This window comes from Pseudorca crassidens, chromosome 4, assembly GCF_039906515.1.
Source record: "Pseudorca crassidens isolate mPseCra1 chromosome 4, mPseCra1.hap1, whole genome shotgun sequence".
NCBI classification, from domain to species: Eukaryota; Metazoa; Chordata; class Mammalia; order Artiodactyla; family Delphinidae; genus Pseudorca; species Pseudorca crassidens.
The window spans coordinates 36,007,021-36,023,733 of NC_090299.1; the positions used below are offsets into that span (position 1 = coordinate 36,007,021).

Below are 16,713 nucleotides of genomic sequence, written 5' to 3' on the forward strand. Positions count from 1 at the left end.
AGTCAAGAACATTCGCCCCCAGCCCCCAACCCCTGCTTTATAGAAGGGTTGCGTCATTTTGCACAGTTGCCAGTAATGTACACCAATGCCATTTTCACCACAGGACATATGTTTAAAAAGCAACAATCTAAAGGTGTTCAGTTTGTTGCACGAACTGGATGTGCTGCGGGCTCATATATCCCAGAAAGGTTTTCAGGAAACCCACTTTGGAGCCGTAACTATATTTTTCAAACCTTATCAGAATGCCTGGAATAAGAGAAGATTATGTTTCCCCTTTTCCTGTTTCTGAATGTGTCTATGGGAAGGAACTTTACAGAGGCCTAGAATGGGCTTGGGATTTGCTAGGCTTGCATGTACAGCCGGCAAGGAGGGCAGCACCTGTGTCCTGCTCACCACGTCCTGGTCACTGCCTGGCACAGAGTGGGTGGCCCTAAATAGCTGTTGACTCAATAAACAAATTGCTTTTACTGGAATGATACATTTGCCTGACACTGGGTCTTCTCAGGATGGGGATGTTTGGTCACTGTAATTGCAATAGTTTTATGCCACTGGAAGGTGGAGTTTGGGAACTTCTGTGGGAAATTTCCTGACCTGATTCAGGGTCTTTCCCACTTACTATGACCCACCAGCATCTTTCTTTTTCTCAAGGTTCAGTGTACAGCTGTTTCCCTTATGCTACTGCTCAATCCCAGCTTGTCGGGGCTGGATGGGATGTTATCTGGGTCCATCGGGGACCCGGTTAGGTTTTTAATTCTGCAGGGCTGCCTCTCAAGCTGGGCAACTTCCCTTCCTCCTCTCCACAGGCCGCAGGGATTCAGTACTTTCTTTTCTCTCCTTAAATGCCTCCATCGCACTCTGTCCCTTATGCATCCACGCACTTTACCGCTTTGTCCGGGTCCTTGCATGACACAGTGTCATGGTGAGCGCATTGAAGTTTCCAGAATTTTCTGGAAGTCTGACAGCCATCCCTGCTCTCTGGCTGTTGCAAGCCTCCCTGGACTCTGCAGTTCCCCCGAAGGGGCTCCTCTAATTCCACACCCACAGCCCAGTTGCTGCAGAAGTGCTGAGGGCAGAGCAGTGATGCCAGCCCTCATCTTCCAGGGGGCCATCCTGTCCCCGAGGGCTGCTGACCTGTCTCATGGGTCTTCTGGGGACAAGACTGGTGTTGGCTGTCCCTGCCCGGGGACCCTGCTAGTTCAGCCCCGGGTGGAGGTTGCAGGAGAATGACCCTGAGCGGTTCCTCGGGCCCTAGCCAGGGAGGGGGATTTGCTCTGCAGAAGGTCTGATCAGGGCCTAACTGGAATCAGAGCCCCGCCATGGAGTGGCGGGTGGTAGGGGGTCAGCTCGTGCGGCCTGGCAGCAGAGAGCTGTGTCTTAGGAGAGAGCTGGGTGCGTGAAGAATGGCTAAAATTAGTACAGTTTGCTCACGCACCTTGAAAGGGGGGCTGGGATCTTGGATGAGGCTCAGAAACCGTAGCCTGGAACAGCGTGGGGGTCACACCGGCTCCTAGCTGTGTGGCCTTGAACTCTGGGAACCTCGGTTTCCTGGTTCTTACAATGAACATCACACCCATGAGATTAAAGGTAGCTTCTGGCTCCATGCCTGTTGTGTCGTCAGGGATCAGTAAATTATAAATTCTCTTTCTCCCTTCATCTTAAATCAGTAGCTTTCTTTTGGAGGGCCTTTTAGATGCAGGTTCCCAGGCCCTGCCCCTCCCCTCCCCCCCACTCTAATTCACGTCACCATCTTTTAGATAGAGACAGTCTCAGGTAGCAGTGAGGTGACATCTCGATGCCCTGTAGACAGCAGCCATCCTTTGAGGGGAGGTTGGGAAACATCAAAGCACCACCTGAGAATAGGCCCTTCCTTGGGTTCAAGCATCTGTTCTGTGGTCCCTTCTCCCAAATGGACCAGGGGTCTGCTGTCACCAGGACACAGTTCACACCTGGGGAGCTTCTGATACGTCACTTCTGGTCAGTGGCTCCTGCATCCATTCTGATAGGACACCTAGGGCCTATCCAAACTTGACCTTGTGCCTCCAAGACCAAGCCTGCGGCCTTGTGGAGGGAAGGACCAGGGTCCCAGCAGCTGCTCTGGCACAGAAGCCAGGGTGCCACACTTTAGCCTAGCTGGATGCCAGGCACTTTCCATCACGTGAATACATTTCCCATTTTTAAGTAGCCAAAGGAATCTTTTTTCCCCTTTCTGGTTGTTTCCACTTGACTTTGTTCCTGTACAACCCTTCCCCATGGCTCTGTCATCAGCCTTTGAGTGTGGAGAGGGCTGGATCCTGCCTCGTTCATCCAGTTATGAGCAGCTCCCAGCACAGCACCCGGCCCACACAGTGGGGCTCGATCACATGGACTAAGTGAGCTATACTTCCTTTCAGCCCTGCTGGTCTGTGAGGCTCCCCACGTGGCAACGTGCAGCCGAGGGCTTTCGCTGGGTGTTTCCTTCCCTGGACGGGACAAAGGCTTGTCCCTTCCAGGCTGGGCAGCACCCCTGTCACCCGACCTGGGGCAGCATTGCAGGTTGCTGGGCAATGGAGGGGGGAGAAAAAGCAGAGCTGCGGGCCTGACCTGGCTGCAGAGCCTGCCCAGGGCACCTCATCCCGCATAGCAACGCCCATGGGGACATCCAGGCCATACCCGAAGACTTTGGAATAGATAGGAGGTGATGGTGGTTCTAGGCAATGTATTCTAGCAGGGCAGGAAACCCCAACACGGGGAGTGAGCATGGGGGTGAGCCTCAGTCTTCGGAGAGGAGCCAACTGAAAGGCGGGTCTGCAGCTCCTGGCCTCCTGCCTGGTGTTAGGAGGGGATCCCAGACCCAGTGCTGAGGGGCTTGAGGCAAAGCTCCCTGATTCCAGACCCTCCTCTCTAGGCCTCTGCTTCCTCATCTGTCTCCACCATCTTCCTTTGGGCCCTCATCTGCTGTCCTGGGGTTATTGCCACAGCTCCCTGGCTGCTCCCCTGCTTCCAGCATCTTCCTCCCCCAAGAGCTGTTCAGAACGATCTTTTTATGGCACAAGTCTGACCCTGCCACCTTCTTCTTAGAAACCCTCCACTGGTTCCCCATTTCTTCTGGGTGCTTGCCTCCTGCCCAAGGCCTATGGTGGCTCATGTCTTCAGTGGGCTAGGTGGTGAAGGCCAAGGTGGTGCAGCTCTCAGCCCTTCCCCTCCCCCCATCTCTCTCGCCATTGCTCCATCATCCGTGGAGCATCTGCCTTGGGCACAGCACAGCGTCAGGTGATGGGTGCAGAGGGGTGCCTCCGCTCTTGAGGAGCTTCCAGCAAAGGTGGGTCTAAGTAGGTCCAGGAGGTTGGACATGTGTCATGGACATGTGTCATGGTGTCCACAGAGCCAGGAATCTGCTTGCAAGGCAAAGGTTGTCTTTCATTTTTCTTGAGGGTTCAGGTGTAGAGCAGCTCAGAGAGAAATCAGCCTTTAGGCTTATCGCAAAACTCAACAGTTTGCGGATGACTTGATTTCTAGGATTATCTCCCTCTTCCCCATTAGCCAAGATTTTTTCTGTTGCTAGCGTCAAAAACTCAAAGTCATTTAAACAAAGAAAAAAATTTGTATAACTGAGAAGTTTAGACTGGTTTCAGGCATGGCTGGATCCAGATGTTCACACGATATTGCCAGGTACCTGTCTATCTCCATCTTTCAAATGTACTTTCCTCTGGGCTGGCCTCTTTCTCAAGCAGGCTCTCCCATGTGGTGGCCCAAACAGCTTTAGCAGCTTCAGGCTGGCATTATACCTGTCTAGCAACCTTTGTGGTCAGAGGGTGTCTCTCCTTAGTGGTTCCAGCAAAAGTCCCAGAGCTGGTGCTCCTTAGCTCAGCCTGGTCACAGGCCCATGCCTGAACCAGTCCCAACTCTGCCTGGGTGGCAGCTCATTTGGAAGGATGACTTAAAGACTTAGCACTAAGTTGCGTAGTATGACATGGTTACGTAGCTCATATCATGGCTACTCTGAAAGGAGGAGAGTATCAAACATTATTGGAGTTAAAATATATATGAACTTGGCTATGTATATTTTTTCTTTTGTGAAATAATGTTGCTTTACTACCTTTTAATGTTGCTTTACTACCTTTCAAATTACAGAAGTTTTACTTTTTAATGGTAAAATATGCCCTTTTTAAAACCCTCCATTAGGAGGGTTTTTTTCTTTTGATCTTATGCTTAGAGAAGCTTCTGCAAGAAACACAAGGCCCTCGTAGGTGCCACACGGGCGGGAAACTGAAGACCTCTCTAGTTGCAGTTTTTCTGTTGGATGATGGTTTCTTTCGGTTCATATAAATGATAAAAACAAATACTTACAGAAGAATTGCTGAGAACCCATGAGTTTAACTAGTCTGGGGCGTGTACAGGGTGGACGGGGATCAATAGAGAAATTCCCCAAGCCTCCCCGTTTTGGGCTCTGGTCGTGAAGAAGCCTCTCTCAGCTTCATGGTTGCTAGCGCTGTTCCCGGGGGCCCTTGTGATCATCCAGGGACCCGGGCCCATGGAATGGCCCCGACAGCAGGGCAGCTCAGGGAACCTGGGGTCTGCGAGGAAAGCCCCCAGAGAATAAGCCAGACTGGAGGCCGTCCTCTGGGACTGACATGCCCAGGCCCGGCCCCTGGAAACCGGCTCCTCTCAGCCCACGGATCTGCCCCAGAGCTGGCATCCCTTTTAATAAAGGTGCATCTTCCGGAGTATCTTCATTCTCAGAGCTCTGCAGCAGAGAAGGAAGACGGTGGGCTTGTGTGGTCGAGGGAAGGAGAATGCTCTGGGGAAGAATCGGTGCTTCCTCCTAGGACTTGAGAGAGACCTAGAAATTGATGGCAATGATATGGCTTTCGGCTCCCTCGACACACACGGCTAGTGGGTCCTGCAGCCCCTCCCCACCATGGAGTATATCCTCTTTGTGCTGTACTTCTCCTTTTTCCTCTGTCTCTGCGCCCTGGTGTGCCTCTACTTTTCTGGCTGCCAGGAGATGACCTATAAGCATGACGGTGAGTGGCCAGCTTTGGGGGATAGGTTGTGGCCATGTGAAAGTAAGTGGCTATGATCGGGGAGCTCCTTCCTGTGACCACGATTGTTGGGAATGACACAGATGAGGAGAGAGGAGGCTGAGAGAGGCTGGAGTCAGTTGAAGGGTTGTTTATTTGGGGGGTGCCTCGCCTTTTCCTCTCCATCCCATGTGATCTGCTAAGAATGAGCGTCTATTCAGCACATAAATGGAGAAGAAATGTTTATTTTTCTGTCATTTTTTGCCCAAACTGCATTTCAAGCATTTGGATTAGTTAGTAAAAAGGTGTCAGCAAGGCAAGAGTTTGGTAGTAAAGAAAATAGAAGTCTGGAGGAGTGCGCCCCTTTTATACAGAAAATGCACTTGGAATGGAAATTTTATGCTCCTGAAGTGTCTTTTCATAAGAAATTCCCAGAGAATTTTTGAACAATGGAGGCTCCAAAAAATCGATGGTTTCTTTCATGCTTGACTTTTTAAAAGCCCATTATGAGCCGAGCATTTGAGGAAACAGTATTTGCAGGTGATTTTCCTCTCATTCCTTGGAGGCTGGTGTGTTATTTTGTGTATAGGAAAATGCAGTGGAAGGCAGTGTTGCTTAGTCTCCAAGAAGACAGCCACCAGATTTTCACTTGAAACATTAAAATGTCTTTTTCTATCTTGTTGTTTTATTAATAAAGGCATAAATATACATAGTACATTCTGGCTTCCCATATAATACAGTCACTTAAAAAAACTAACCCTCAGAGGAAACAAACTAACCTCACCCATAAGTTAGACAAGGTGGGGGGCAGGTCATGGTCAGCTCACTGCTGCCCTGGAAATTGTCTGTGCTGTGTATTTGCGGATTCGTCTCCTTTCTGATTGTGGGGGTATAATTTGAATGTCCTTTTGTGTTTGATCCCCACTCTCAGAGCCGCTTCCTCCTTCCCTCACTGCAGCATGCGTCCTAGGGTTCTTGGCCTCTGGGGCCACATGATACTTCGGGGGCTCCCCTTGAGTCTGGGCAGGTCTGCTTTAAATGCGCGGCTGCGGCGTCTGTAGTTAATACACTGTACTAGGGCTCAGTACTTGAGTACTTAACTCGCAGTCCCGCAAGTGTTCAAAAAGCGGGTTGTCCTAGGTAATGGAACACTGAGTCATCACCTCCCAGCATGGCCCACGACGCCTGCAGTGAGTGACCACCACTCAGCCTTGCGTCCTGGTCGTGCGGAGACTGTGAGCTTGATGTTTCCTGGGGCTCCATCGGTGTGCCAGGCAGGGCCCTCCCCGCATCACAGCTCGCTGCCACTCAGCACAACAGGCCTGTCCCCAGAGGCCTAGCAATTAGCAGTGTTTACAAGAAATGAGGTCAGCTGAGTGGCTGCCCAGAAAAATAAGGAGCCTGAGGCTCGGGTGAACTGCGTGTGTGCAGAGGAGCTGAGCGCCGTAAATGCTTCTGCCATCAGATGTCATAGCCACAGCTCCCTGGAGATGGAACATCTGGAACATCATTGACACTTGAACTCAGGTGGGGTTTCCCAACCCAGGGGCAGGGGGGATTTGAGTGTAGGATTGTCTCCTCCAACCTCCACTCAGAAAGGAGCCTAATAGGGCCTCACATTCCTACCTGGTGGACTCACCTGGGGTGCACAGTCAGGTGGAGGCCCAGCTGATGCTGGCTGTATGAATGAGGGAAGGGAGGTCACGTGCAAACCCGACACTATTTGTGGGTAAACAGGTTTGTTTGGCATTGAGTTCATTGCAAATACTCATTGAACAACCGATATTTCTTGAGTGTGTCAGGTCCTGGGCTACAGTGAGGAAGAGAAGAGCCCAAACCCTTGCTCTCATGGAGCAAAATCCCTCTCCTCATAGGGCCTATATTCTAGAGGAGAAAGACAGCTAATAGACACATAAGCAAAATATGTCTTATGTTAGGTAGCGGTGAGCACTATGGAGAAAAATAAAGGAAGGAGAACGGAGGTTGGGGTGGGGATAGGTTAGTCAGGACTTTGATGTGGTGGTCAGGGAGGTCTTTTTTAATGTTACATTTGTGCAAAGACTTGAGGGAAGGGAGGGAGAGAGCCTTGTTCATTCTGGTGAAAAGCATCTAGGCAGTGCAAAGGCCCTGTGGCAGGCATGTGGAAGGTGCAGGGGTGTGCTTGGCAGTGTGGCTGGAGCCCAGTGGTGAAGGGCATGAGGCCAGAGCAGAGTAGGAGGCAGGTCCTGCAGGGCCTGTGGACTGCAGTGTGGATTGACTTTTACTGAGGTATGGTGCAGAGCCGGTGGGCTTTGAGCAAAGGACCAACGCGACCTGACTCTTGTTTCAAAATAGTTCATCTGACCACCAGGGTTTGGGACAAAGGCAGGAGCCGGAAGGACAGTAGGAGGCAGTTTTCTAAATTTCGGTGAGAGACGATGGTGGCTTGAGCCAGGAGGGAGGCGCTGGTTCCTGGAGGATTGGATTCCGGGCTGAAGATGGAGCCAACAGGATTTCTCCCAGAGGCGTGGAACATGGGGGGCGGGGCGGGGCGGGGAACCTAGGTTTTTGGCCTGAGGAACTAAAAGTATGGAGCTGCCGGTGACAAGCACGTTAGACTGTGGGAACAATTGGTTTGGGGTTGCCCACTGGCCAGCCATGGAGCTGTTGAGGAGATTATTTGGGAGTTCACGGGGCAGTACCTGCCCCTCCTGTATTAAATAAACAAAAAGGAGCGCAGGGTGAAAGCAGTTTGCAGAAACACGAACGCCAAATGCAAAGCCATTGTGGGTGACAGCGGTGGTCAGGTGCCTCCAGCACAGCCTCTTGAGAGACACTAACCGCACGAGATGACAAAGGAGCCCCTTCTTCTCCCTTCCCGATTCTGAATTATTTCCTAATCACGTTATTGATTGTGGTACCAACCACATTTTTCTTACATCTGGGCACATGAGATTGTACACAAGCATTAGCCCCAACAGAGTGGGAGGCGCCCTGCGCATGTGGGGAGCGCCCTGACCCCTCCCTCTGTGTGTTGCGGGGGGGGGGGGGGGCGGGCGGGGAGGGGGATCTGGGAGGAGCCGGTTCAGATGAATGGGTAGGAGCCTGGGCTTGGCTCTGGATTTAGTTATAGTTCTTTCTTCATGGTCAAGAGTATTCATTGATTGTAAAAACAAATGAAAATCCTTCTTTGAGGCTATTTTGGGGAAGAAAAGCGCCAGTGTTTCTGGACAAGGGATGTTGATCTGGTGATTGTGAGTTGACATCTGCAGCCCCAGGGGACAGAAGGTCTTTGTGGTAGCGACCAGGCCTGGTTTTGGTCTAGTTGTAGCCCCCAGGCCCAACCTAGTGTCTGACCCATAGAAGGCGCTCAGTCAGGTGTTTGCTGAATGAATGAATGAATGAATGAATGAGTGAATGAAGCCCCATCTCCTGTGATATTTGGGGTGGGAGAAGTGCTGGGCAGGGTAACCGGGAGGCCAGCACACAGAGCATTTAAAATTGCCTCTGAATCTGAATATTGGCTGTATGTGGGTCGGTTACGCTCTTCCTTCTCATTTTGTAAGTGTTCCAAGTTTTCCATGACAGACGGTTAAACTAAAATTGCCTCACGGGGAACGTCTGGTGAGGACCTGGGGCCCACACTTGTCCAGCTGGAGTCCAGGGTCCACCCGTGGACAGTCTGCCTCACCACCTTCCCCTGTGCCTGGTCTAGAACACCACGTCTCACGTGGCTCCCCTCCCCTCCCCTCCTCAGTACAGCAAGGATGCTGCTCACTCGTACTGCCCTGGGCGTGGTGCTTGGTGACCTCACTTTGTGCCCACAGGTGAGGGGGGTGGTCCCATGTCTGTCCGATGGAGAAAGTAGCTGGCGCTCAGAAGGGCCAAGGGGCTGACTTGCAAAAGGTCATCAGCTCATGCGCCTGGAGCCAGGGCTGGGCCAGCACGCTCTGCGGCAACCCTCCACCCTCTGACCACCTTTGGCGCCCCCTTTCTCCCCCAGCCAATCCCGGACAGACCCTACGACCCACCTCCTGGGATGCCCCGTTGGCCCAGATGCCCATCGTAGCCCCCTCTGCCCCGGGGAAGACGGGATGGAGGATCCGGGTGATTCTGAGTCCCCTCCTCATGTCATGCAAATTGCCTTTTACAGAAGCATGTTGTGGAGACATTTTTTGGATTTGACGAGGAGTCTGTGGACTCGGAAACATTGTCAGAGACGTCCTGCAACACAGACAGGACGGACAGGGCTCCGGCCACGCCCGAGGAGGACTTGGACGACGTAAGCGGACCTCACCCTGGGGATGCTTGTACGGCGCCTCCCGCCTCTGGCCGCTGCAGGCATTGCTCCCTCACTGTGAGGCACGAACCCTGCAGGACCTGTGTGATCACAGTCCAGCGTCCAGGAAAGGTGGTCCCCACTTTCACAGGTTCCGAGAATGGTGATGGGGGCGCTGGCAGCACGTGGGGACCCCTTCCTTCCCCAGCACGGCTTTCACACAGGAGATCCGTGGCCACTGCGTTGTTGCTTACCCTTTGTCATTGAAACTGCTGAGTGGCGGGCTGTTCCTCGTCCCCCTGTGCTCACACACGCACATGCATGCACACGCACACAGACGCACACACCACCCATGTATATGAAGATGGCATATCATTGTAGGAGAGGATCCAAGCAGCACTGAGAAGGGTAGAGAGCAGAGTGAAAGCCACCTGGAGCCTCTCATCGTGGCTCAGCGCCCTCACGCTTTCCTGACTCTCCATCTGTGCACGCCCGCGTCCGTGACCGTGGCTCTGGTGAGCTGGAGCCACAAGGGAGGGAAGAGTAGCTTCACTTTCCCCCACCTCCCCCACCTGGTGGGGTTCACTCAGGAAACCCCATGAAACGTGATCACGTCAGACACATGCTTTTTGATTTGCTCTTTTCACCAAGAATGTGTAACAGGCATCTTTTGACACCAAACACTGTGTTGCACATCACCCTCTGTCACGAGCAGATCCTCATGGATCTGCACGTGCCTCTAACCTAACAGGCCCCGATGAGAGGTGTTACACGGATTCTAGTTTCTCACAACTGCGGCGATGCTCTTTGAGTGGTTGTTTCCTGAGGAGAAACTCCCAGAATGAGGAGGGCTCCTCGTGCTGGGTGGGAGGGGCGCCCTTTACAACGTAGATGCTCACCGTGCAGTCGTGCAGTCGGGGCGGGCTCACCCTTGCTCGCCTGCACGTGACTGAGTGATTCCCGGGGTTCAGGGAGCTCCTGGGAAGGGCACTGACGGCAGAGAAGGCATCTTGTCCCCGAGCCCTTCACTCCAGAGTTCCAGTTAGGTCCTGGCAGTGACCGGGTCATTGTGTAACTGTTGGCAGCAGTCGTGAGATCTGGACATGCGCTTTGCCTGACTTGACCCTGGCATCGCAGTTCACGTCAAGTCACTCACTTCCTTGTGCTTTTCTTTTCCATGACGTTAAGACTACAACCCGAGAAGAGGCTGACCTGAGGTTCTGCCAGCTGACCAGGGAGTACCAGGCCCTGCAGCGAGCCTACGCCCTCCTTCAGGAGCAGGTGGGGGGGACGCTGGACGCCGAGCGAGAGGCCCGGGTAGGTGCGGCGGGCGGGGCGGCGAGCGTCTGGGCAGAGGCCGGGTGGCTCGTGCCCTTTCCGGCATCGGGATTCCATAGGGGTGCTGAGCGAGGATGGGGACGCCTAACAGCTTCCGCCGTGGCAACATTCCAGTGTTTAGCAAACCGGACGGGGACTATCTGCCCATCCTCAGTGTGACAGTGAAACTCGCAGAAGAAACGCTGCCGTCGCACACGTGTCGTGTGCGCCGTCCATTGGCAAGAATGGTTTCAGAATTTAAGACTCAGTGATGAAATCAGGCTCACTGTTAAACAGACTCCCCTCTCTCCTGGCTGAGGAGCCCTCAAGCCTGTCCGTAAGGAGCCCAGGCAGAGACGGTCGGGGTGTCCCAGCCCACACGGCGCTCTGCTGGACACGCAGGTCTGGACCACGCCAGCCCTCGTGCTGGACTGAGCTCTGCCTTGTAGTAATATCCACTCACTGGCCATCACCCCACCTTCAGGAGTCACACAGACCAGGGTCTGCTGGCCCTTCCTTCTGAAGGCGAGGGGGACTCCCAGGGAGCACACCCGCTGGGGCCAACATTTCACCCCAGCGTGTCCCCGTTTCATTCCCACAACAGCCCCGTGAGATGGGAGGTGGCGAGTGAGGCTGGGGGAAGGAAGCTTCTAGTGCTACAGTAGCGTTCCACCTGTAACCGATAGATTGGAGGAGGTATACTGCTGGAAGTGGTTTGGGCTGAATCGTGGTTTTCATTAAAAATTTCGTCTACTTGCAGCATTTAAAAGTCAGGAGATTTCACATAAAAATCCCAATTCCTGGCTTCTCTCGAGGACTCAGAACACCTGGCAGAACGGGGCTTCCCGTTCCACATAGTCCCATTTGGCCGCATCCACTGGGTGGCACTCCCCCGAGATGGGACGTGTGCCTCTGGTTTGCCACAGTCCCCACCCCTCCCTATTACCCCACACCCAGTTGGCTTCGTTCTTTATAGTAGCTGCCTGGTCCTTGGGGTATTTTGGAATTCAGCCCTTGTTCTAGGTGGCAAAGGCCCACGAGACGGGCTAAGCAATCATGAAAGTGTTGCTGGCATTCATGATGCAGCCACTGCACTTGGTCAGCTGGGCTGGGACCTGACGTGAGTGAAGAATCTGGCCCCTTCTCCAGTCTGCAGACTTATTTCTAAACTGAGGCGGTAGCACTGACAGCCTCTCAAGACCTTGCAGTTCTTACACACGTCACACCTGTAGGTGACAGAGGAACCAAGCAGGCCAGTTTGCACGTGTGCTCCTAAAAAAGGACCCGTTTCTTAGGACTGGATCCTGCAGCCTGGTCCTTTCCACTCTCCTGTCACCATCCAGGGTGACATGCTCACTTCCTGGTCTTTTTCATTTCAGACTCGGGAACAGCTCCAAGCTGATCTGCTGAGGTGTCAGGCCAAAATCGAAGATCTGGAGAAGTTACTGGTTGAGAAGGGACAGGTGAGCAGAAACGGTCATGTGTTCTGTGGCTGTTTACATTTCTGTTCCCTCGGTGGTGGCCCTGGGGCCTTGGTGCCAAGGGGACTATTCTGTGGATCTGCATCGTTCACTGCGGAGACAAGAGAAAAAAACACTAGCCGAGACCAGGCGAGAATATCCCAGCTCACGTGCCTCTTTACCGAGCTTTTAAAAATCAGACACGTTATGAGATCCTGACTTGGCTTTTTCTTTGTTTGTTTGTCAAATGCACAAGAATAGGAGACAATTCCAAAAGTAAAGTGGTTACCAAAATCTTTTCTGACTTGAATCTGGAAGAAAAGCTGGCATTGCCTATGAGGATTCAGTTGTGGAAAAGAACTGGTACCTGCAGCTAGCTCTGAGTGATGGCAGGCAGAGGCGGCCTCGGGATTCCATGCGGTGACTGCCACATAAAGACCTGGGCCCCGAGCTTCTCAGATTAAAGTCACCTCCGTTTGCGCTTTCTCTGAATTTGGTTAGGCATGAGTTCTCTGAATTTGAATTCATTGCATATGTTGACAGCAGGACACAGTCGAGAGGCAAAACCTGGGCCCAGACCCATCCCCTGGGGTGGGGGGACCCTGAGGGGCTCTGGGTGGAGGTCCAGCCTCTCAGAGGTTAGCATCTAAAAGCAACATGAACCCAGGGGTCAGTACGGGTGGGCCATGCTCTCCACGTCAGAACTCTCTGTGGAAGGAGATAACCGGGACTTCTCAGTGGCTTACCACAAGGTTTCTGTCCTTGTGGTAAGGACATGCTGCATGTCCTCCTGCAGGCAGAGGGTCTCCGCTCCATGTGGTCACTCAGGGATCCAGCACTGGAGGCAGCGCCATCTTGTACTGGCCTATCCCTAGCACATCCTCCTCAACAGGGGCCAGGAGAGGCTGTTCAGTGCCTCAGCCTAAACAGGCACACTTCCTGCCTCTTGTGAGGGTGCCAGGGAGTGTGTGGGCAGGTGGAGTGTGTGGTGGCACCACTGCCCCAACCCCAGGGCAGGAGGTAACATGAGGAGGTCTGGCATGGGCTACTAGAGGCCCTACGGTGGGACACAGGGAGTGGGGAGGTGGGTGTAAGGGAAGGGGTTGTAAGAGGCTCCAGGAGGGTTAACGGGGGCTCAGGAAGAGCTACGGAGCAAATGGCTTAGAACTAAGTCTGGTGTCCAGTCAGTGGGATGAGGGCTCAGGTTGTGACTGACATTCAAATGGAGGCAGCTGGCTAGTAACCGGAACTCAAGCCTGCACAGAGCAGTTCACTGTGGCAGCATTTATGCAGGACTGACTGGGCACAGGGTAGCAGCCAGCCCTTGGGAGCTGGTCACGTAACCATGGTCCAGAATCCTCTGTGGAGGCAGGAGTGCAGTGCAGGGCACACGCTGCAGCAAACCCACCACATTCCAGCCCCACCACTGACCTGTTGCACAGCCTTGGGCAAGTTACGTGGTCTCTTGTGCCTCAGGTTCCTCATCTTTAAAATGGGGCTAATAATAGTACTTAACACATAGGGGAAGGGGAGACTCAGCAGCAGCTGGGCGGAGTCCAGGTGAGAGATCAAGCTGTTTTCAGACTCCTGTCCTAACCGGCTGTTGACCTCAGCTTCCCTCTTCCAGGCTGAGCTCACAGATTGTTACTTACCCGACCACAGTCTACGAATAAGTTAACCTCCTACCTGAGGGTGCTAGGCCCTGTTTGTGGGCCCGCTCTGCCCTCAGTTCCTACTAAATGAAGAGGCCAGTTTGGGACAGAGCACATGGCCATTCATTTGGTGAGCACTTACCAGAGCCCTTGCCCTGCACCAGGCTCTGAGCTTGGTGTGTGGGATAATGTATCAGTTAGCTATCGCCGCCTAACAAATCACCCCCAAACTTAGTTGTTTACAATAACAAAAATTTTATTTGGCTACAGTTTTATGGGTCAGCAGTTTGGGTTGGGCTCAGCTGGTGGTTCTGCTGCTGGTCTCACCTGGGGTCATTCTAGAGGCTTCATTGTTGGTAGATCGATTGGGGATAGATGGCCCCAGTGGTCTCTCTGTCCTGTCTTTGCATTGGTGCCAGCTGTTGGCCAGATTCTTATGGTCTCTCATCCTTAAGGAAGCTACCCTGGCTCCTTTACCTGGTGGTCTGGGGGCAGGAAGAAAAGGCAGGCCCCAAAGCACAAGTATATGCCACGCCTCTGCCTGTGTCATATTCACTAATATCCCAGTCACCAAAGCACGCTGCAGGCACGCCCAGCCTCGAGGTTGCAGGAAGAGATACATCTCTCCATGGAAGGAGCTGCAGAGTCACGTTGCAAAGGGGCACAGAGATGGAAGGGACGTTGCCAACAACCTCCCACAGGAAAAAAGATGAATGGAACTGGCTCTGTCCTCACAGGGACTCAGCCTCGTGGGACCTACACGTGTGTCAACCCAGGGATGGCGCAGGGTGATAATGTTGGGTAGAAGGAAGGGAGGAAGAAAGTTCCCTCGTGTACTCCTTCATCCATCCCCTGGCGTTTATTGAGCACCAGCTGTGTGCCAAGCACCATGCTAGGCACTCAGGATGCTGGTGTAAAGGCAGACTTAGCGCCTCGTGCTCCTGGAACGTTCCTGGACAAGACTTGTCCAGGCAAAGAGACTTGGTTAGGGCGTCACGGGCAGAGGGTCTAGGATGAGCAGAAATGTGTTACTGTAATGACTCCAGGTGTGTTGAGTGTGGGCAGACCCTTGAGGTGCGGCCTGGGCGCTGGGCTGCGGGCCGCAGAGAACAAGCCAGGGGAGGGTCTGTTGGGGCCAGCTCAGTCGCCGTACAGGTGCTTTTCTGTCAGTGATACAGATGCGCTCCCTGTGCTTTAAGGAACGTGAGAGGTGGAGGAGGGATGCGCCACAGACCCGCTGGTTCTCTTTTTCAGGTTTTGAGGGATGATGCGATCGTTCTAACTGCTGTCCTTTTCTCTGACGTTTTCATAGAAAGTTTCATACGAAGTGACCTTTCCCACTGCCCCTTTATTTGTTATTTAGCTGTCTGTTTGCTTCAATGAGTGTGAACATATTTAGTACTTTTCCTTAGGATTCCAAATGGGTGGAAGAGAAGCAGCTGCTCATCAGGACAAACCAAGACCTGCTGGAAAAGGTATGTGCCGCAGACACCCTGACGCCTCCGCAGGGGGTCACCCTGACGCCTCCGCAGGGGGTCGTGGTATGCGCCGCAGACACCCTGACGCCTCCGCAGGGGGTCACGGAGCCCCATGGGCTTCAGAGGCCTGCTCTGGCCGCAGGGGTCGGACCCGCGCCCCTCCCGGGGGCCCCCGGCCTCGGGTCCTGGTTCTGTCCTCTGGGGCGGGGTCCACAGAACTGGGTTAGAGCACGCTGCAGGCATGACTGGGGCTGCCCATTCTTCTGATGCTGGGCTTCCAGGCCACCTCTGCCATTGCCCTGGGTTCCAGACCTCCTCCCCCGCCTGCTCCCCGTGCATGGGCCTGAGGCACTGGTTGGCAAGCAGGCCCTCGGCGGTCATAGTCCAATTCATGGACCGGAGGCCGTGGCGCTGGCAGAGCTGAGCCTGGCCTTCCCTCTCTGGTCATGGAACTTTCTGGTCAAGGAACTTGCCAGAGCTCTCTCAAGGAGTCAGCTTGGCGAGTAGATCTATAGCTTCGGGACAAGACTTTAGCTTTATTTTTTTCTTATTTGTGAACCATTAGTGCTTTTTTTTTTAAGTAAATTTACTGAGTCATGCAACCATCCCCACAATGCCATTTTTATCTTTTAAAAAATTTTTTGGCTGTGCTGCACGGCATGCAGGATCTTAGTTCCCCAACCAGGGATCAAACCCGTGCCCCCTGTAGTGGAAGTGTGGAGTCTTAACCACTGGACCGCCAGGGAAGTCCCGCCACCATGCAATTTTTAGAACTTTTTTAGCCTCCCGTAAAGCTCCCTCGTGCTCATTTGTAGTCTCTCCCCATCTCTCACCCTGCAGTCCCTGGCAACCTACTTTCTGTCCCGATAGATTTGCTTGTTCTGCACCTCCCGTACTAGTGGAATTGGACCTGGGTTAGGCCGTAGCCTCTAAGCGTCCTAGAATGCCCCAACTGTAGGAGCCCAGCCTTGCCCCCTTGGGTGGGGGGCCGCGGCCCTGTCCCAGCTCTGCACGGGGCCGCTGTGTGGCCATCCATTGTCCCATGCCTCTCCACAGCACCTGGGGCATTGGCACAGGACTGGTCATTGTCCTGCGAGGCGGCCCCGTGCGTAGGGAGAGATTTTGTGTCCTTGGTCCTGCTCGCTATATTGGGGGACACGGAAAGCTCTCACGGTGTTTCCAAATGTCTCCCGGGGGTGGGGCGGTGCCACCCCCGGGAGACAGGAGGAGTAAAGGTGACCGTGACCCACCGGGGCCCTCGTTTCCATGCATTGTCTTAGTCTCACCGCAGGCAGCCTAGTGGGGGGGCTGCTGTTTGCCTCTAAGGTACCGACAGCTACGTAGCTGGCCCAGGGTCTCCCAGGGGGGTTGGGACCCAGGCCATCCCCCTCCCAGACTGTGCTTTGGGGAGATCTGCTACCATTCGGGCTCCCCATAGGAGCACTCTGGGGAGTACAGGGTGCCTTCCTGCCGGACTCTGGGTGGGCTGACTGGGGGGCCGGGTCGGAAGGAACTCAGACAAGCTCGGGGATCACTGTTGCTTCCCCC

General features: G+C 53.7%; 2 protein-coding genes across 5 annotated transcripts in view; both read left to right on the forward strand.

The window, feature by feature from the left end:
* The window catches only part of LOC137223536 (janus kinase and microtubule-interacting protein 1), a 100,876-nt gene that overhangs the window by 83,649 nt on the left and 514 nt on the right, over positions 1–16,713 (forward strand). For all 4 annotated transcript variants that reach the window (XM_067735473.1, XM_067735472.1, XM_067735475.1 and 1 more), the window contains 4 exons: positions 9,133–9,261; positions 10,447–10,575; positions 11,955–12,038; positions 15,100–15,162. In XM_067735473.1, the coding sequence (XP_067591574.1) occupies positions 9,133–9,261; positions 10,447–10,575; positions 11,955–12,038; positions 15,100–15,162 (405 nt within the window). The remainder of the gene's footprint in view (positions 1–9,132; positions 9,262–10,446; positions 10,576–11,954; positions 12,039–15,099; positions 15,163–16,713) is intronic.
* On the forward strand, positions 4,797–5,198 carry LOC137223537 (uncharacterized). The gene has a single exon (XM_067735477.1). The coding sequence runs from the start codon at positions 4,898–4,900 to the stop codon at positions 5,057–5,059; it is 162 nt and encodes a 53-aa protein (XP_067591578.1). The 5' UTR covers positions 4,797–4,897; the 3' UTR covers positions 5,060–5,198.

Excerpts from the sequence above, each read along its gene's own strand:
- LOC137223537 (XM_067735477.1), top strand. The coding sequence starts at position 4,898 with ATGGAGTATATCCTCTTTGTGCTGTACTTCTCCTTTTTCCTCTGTCTC.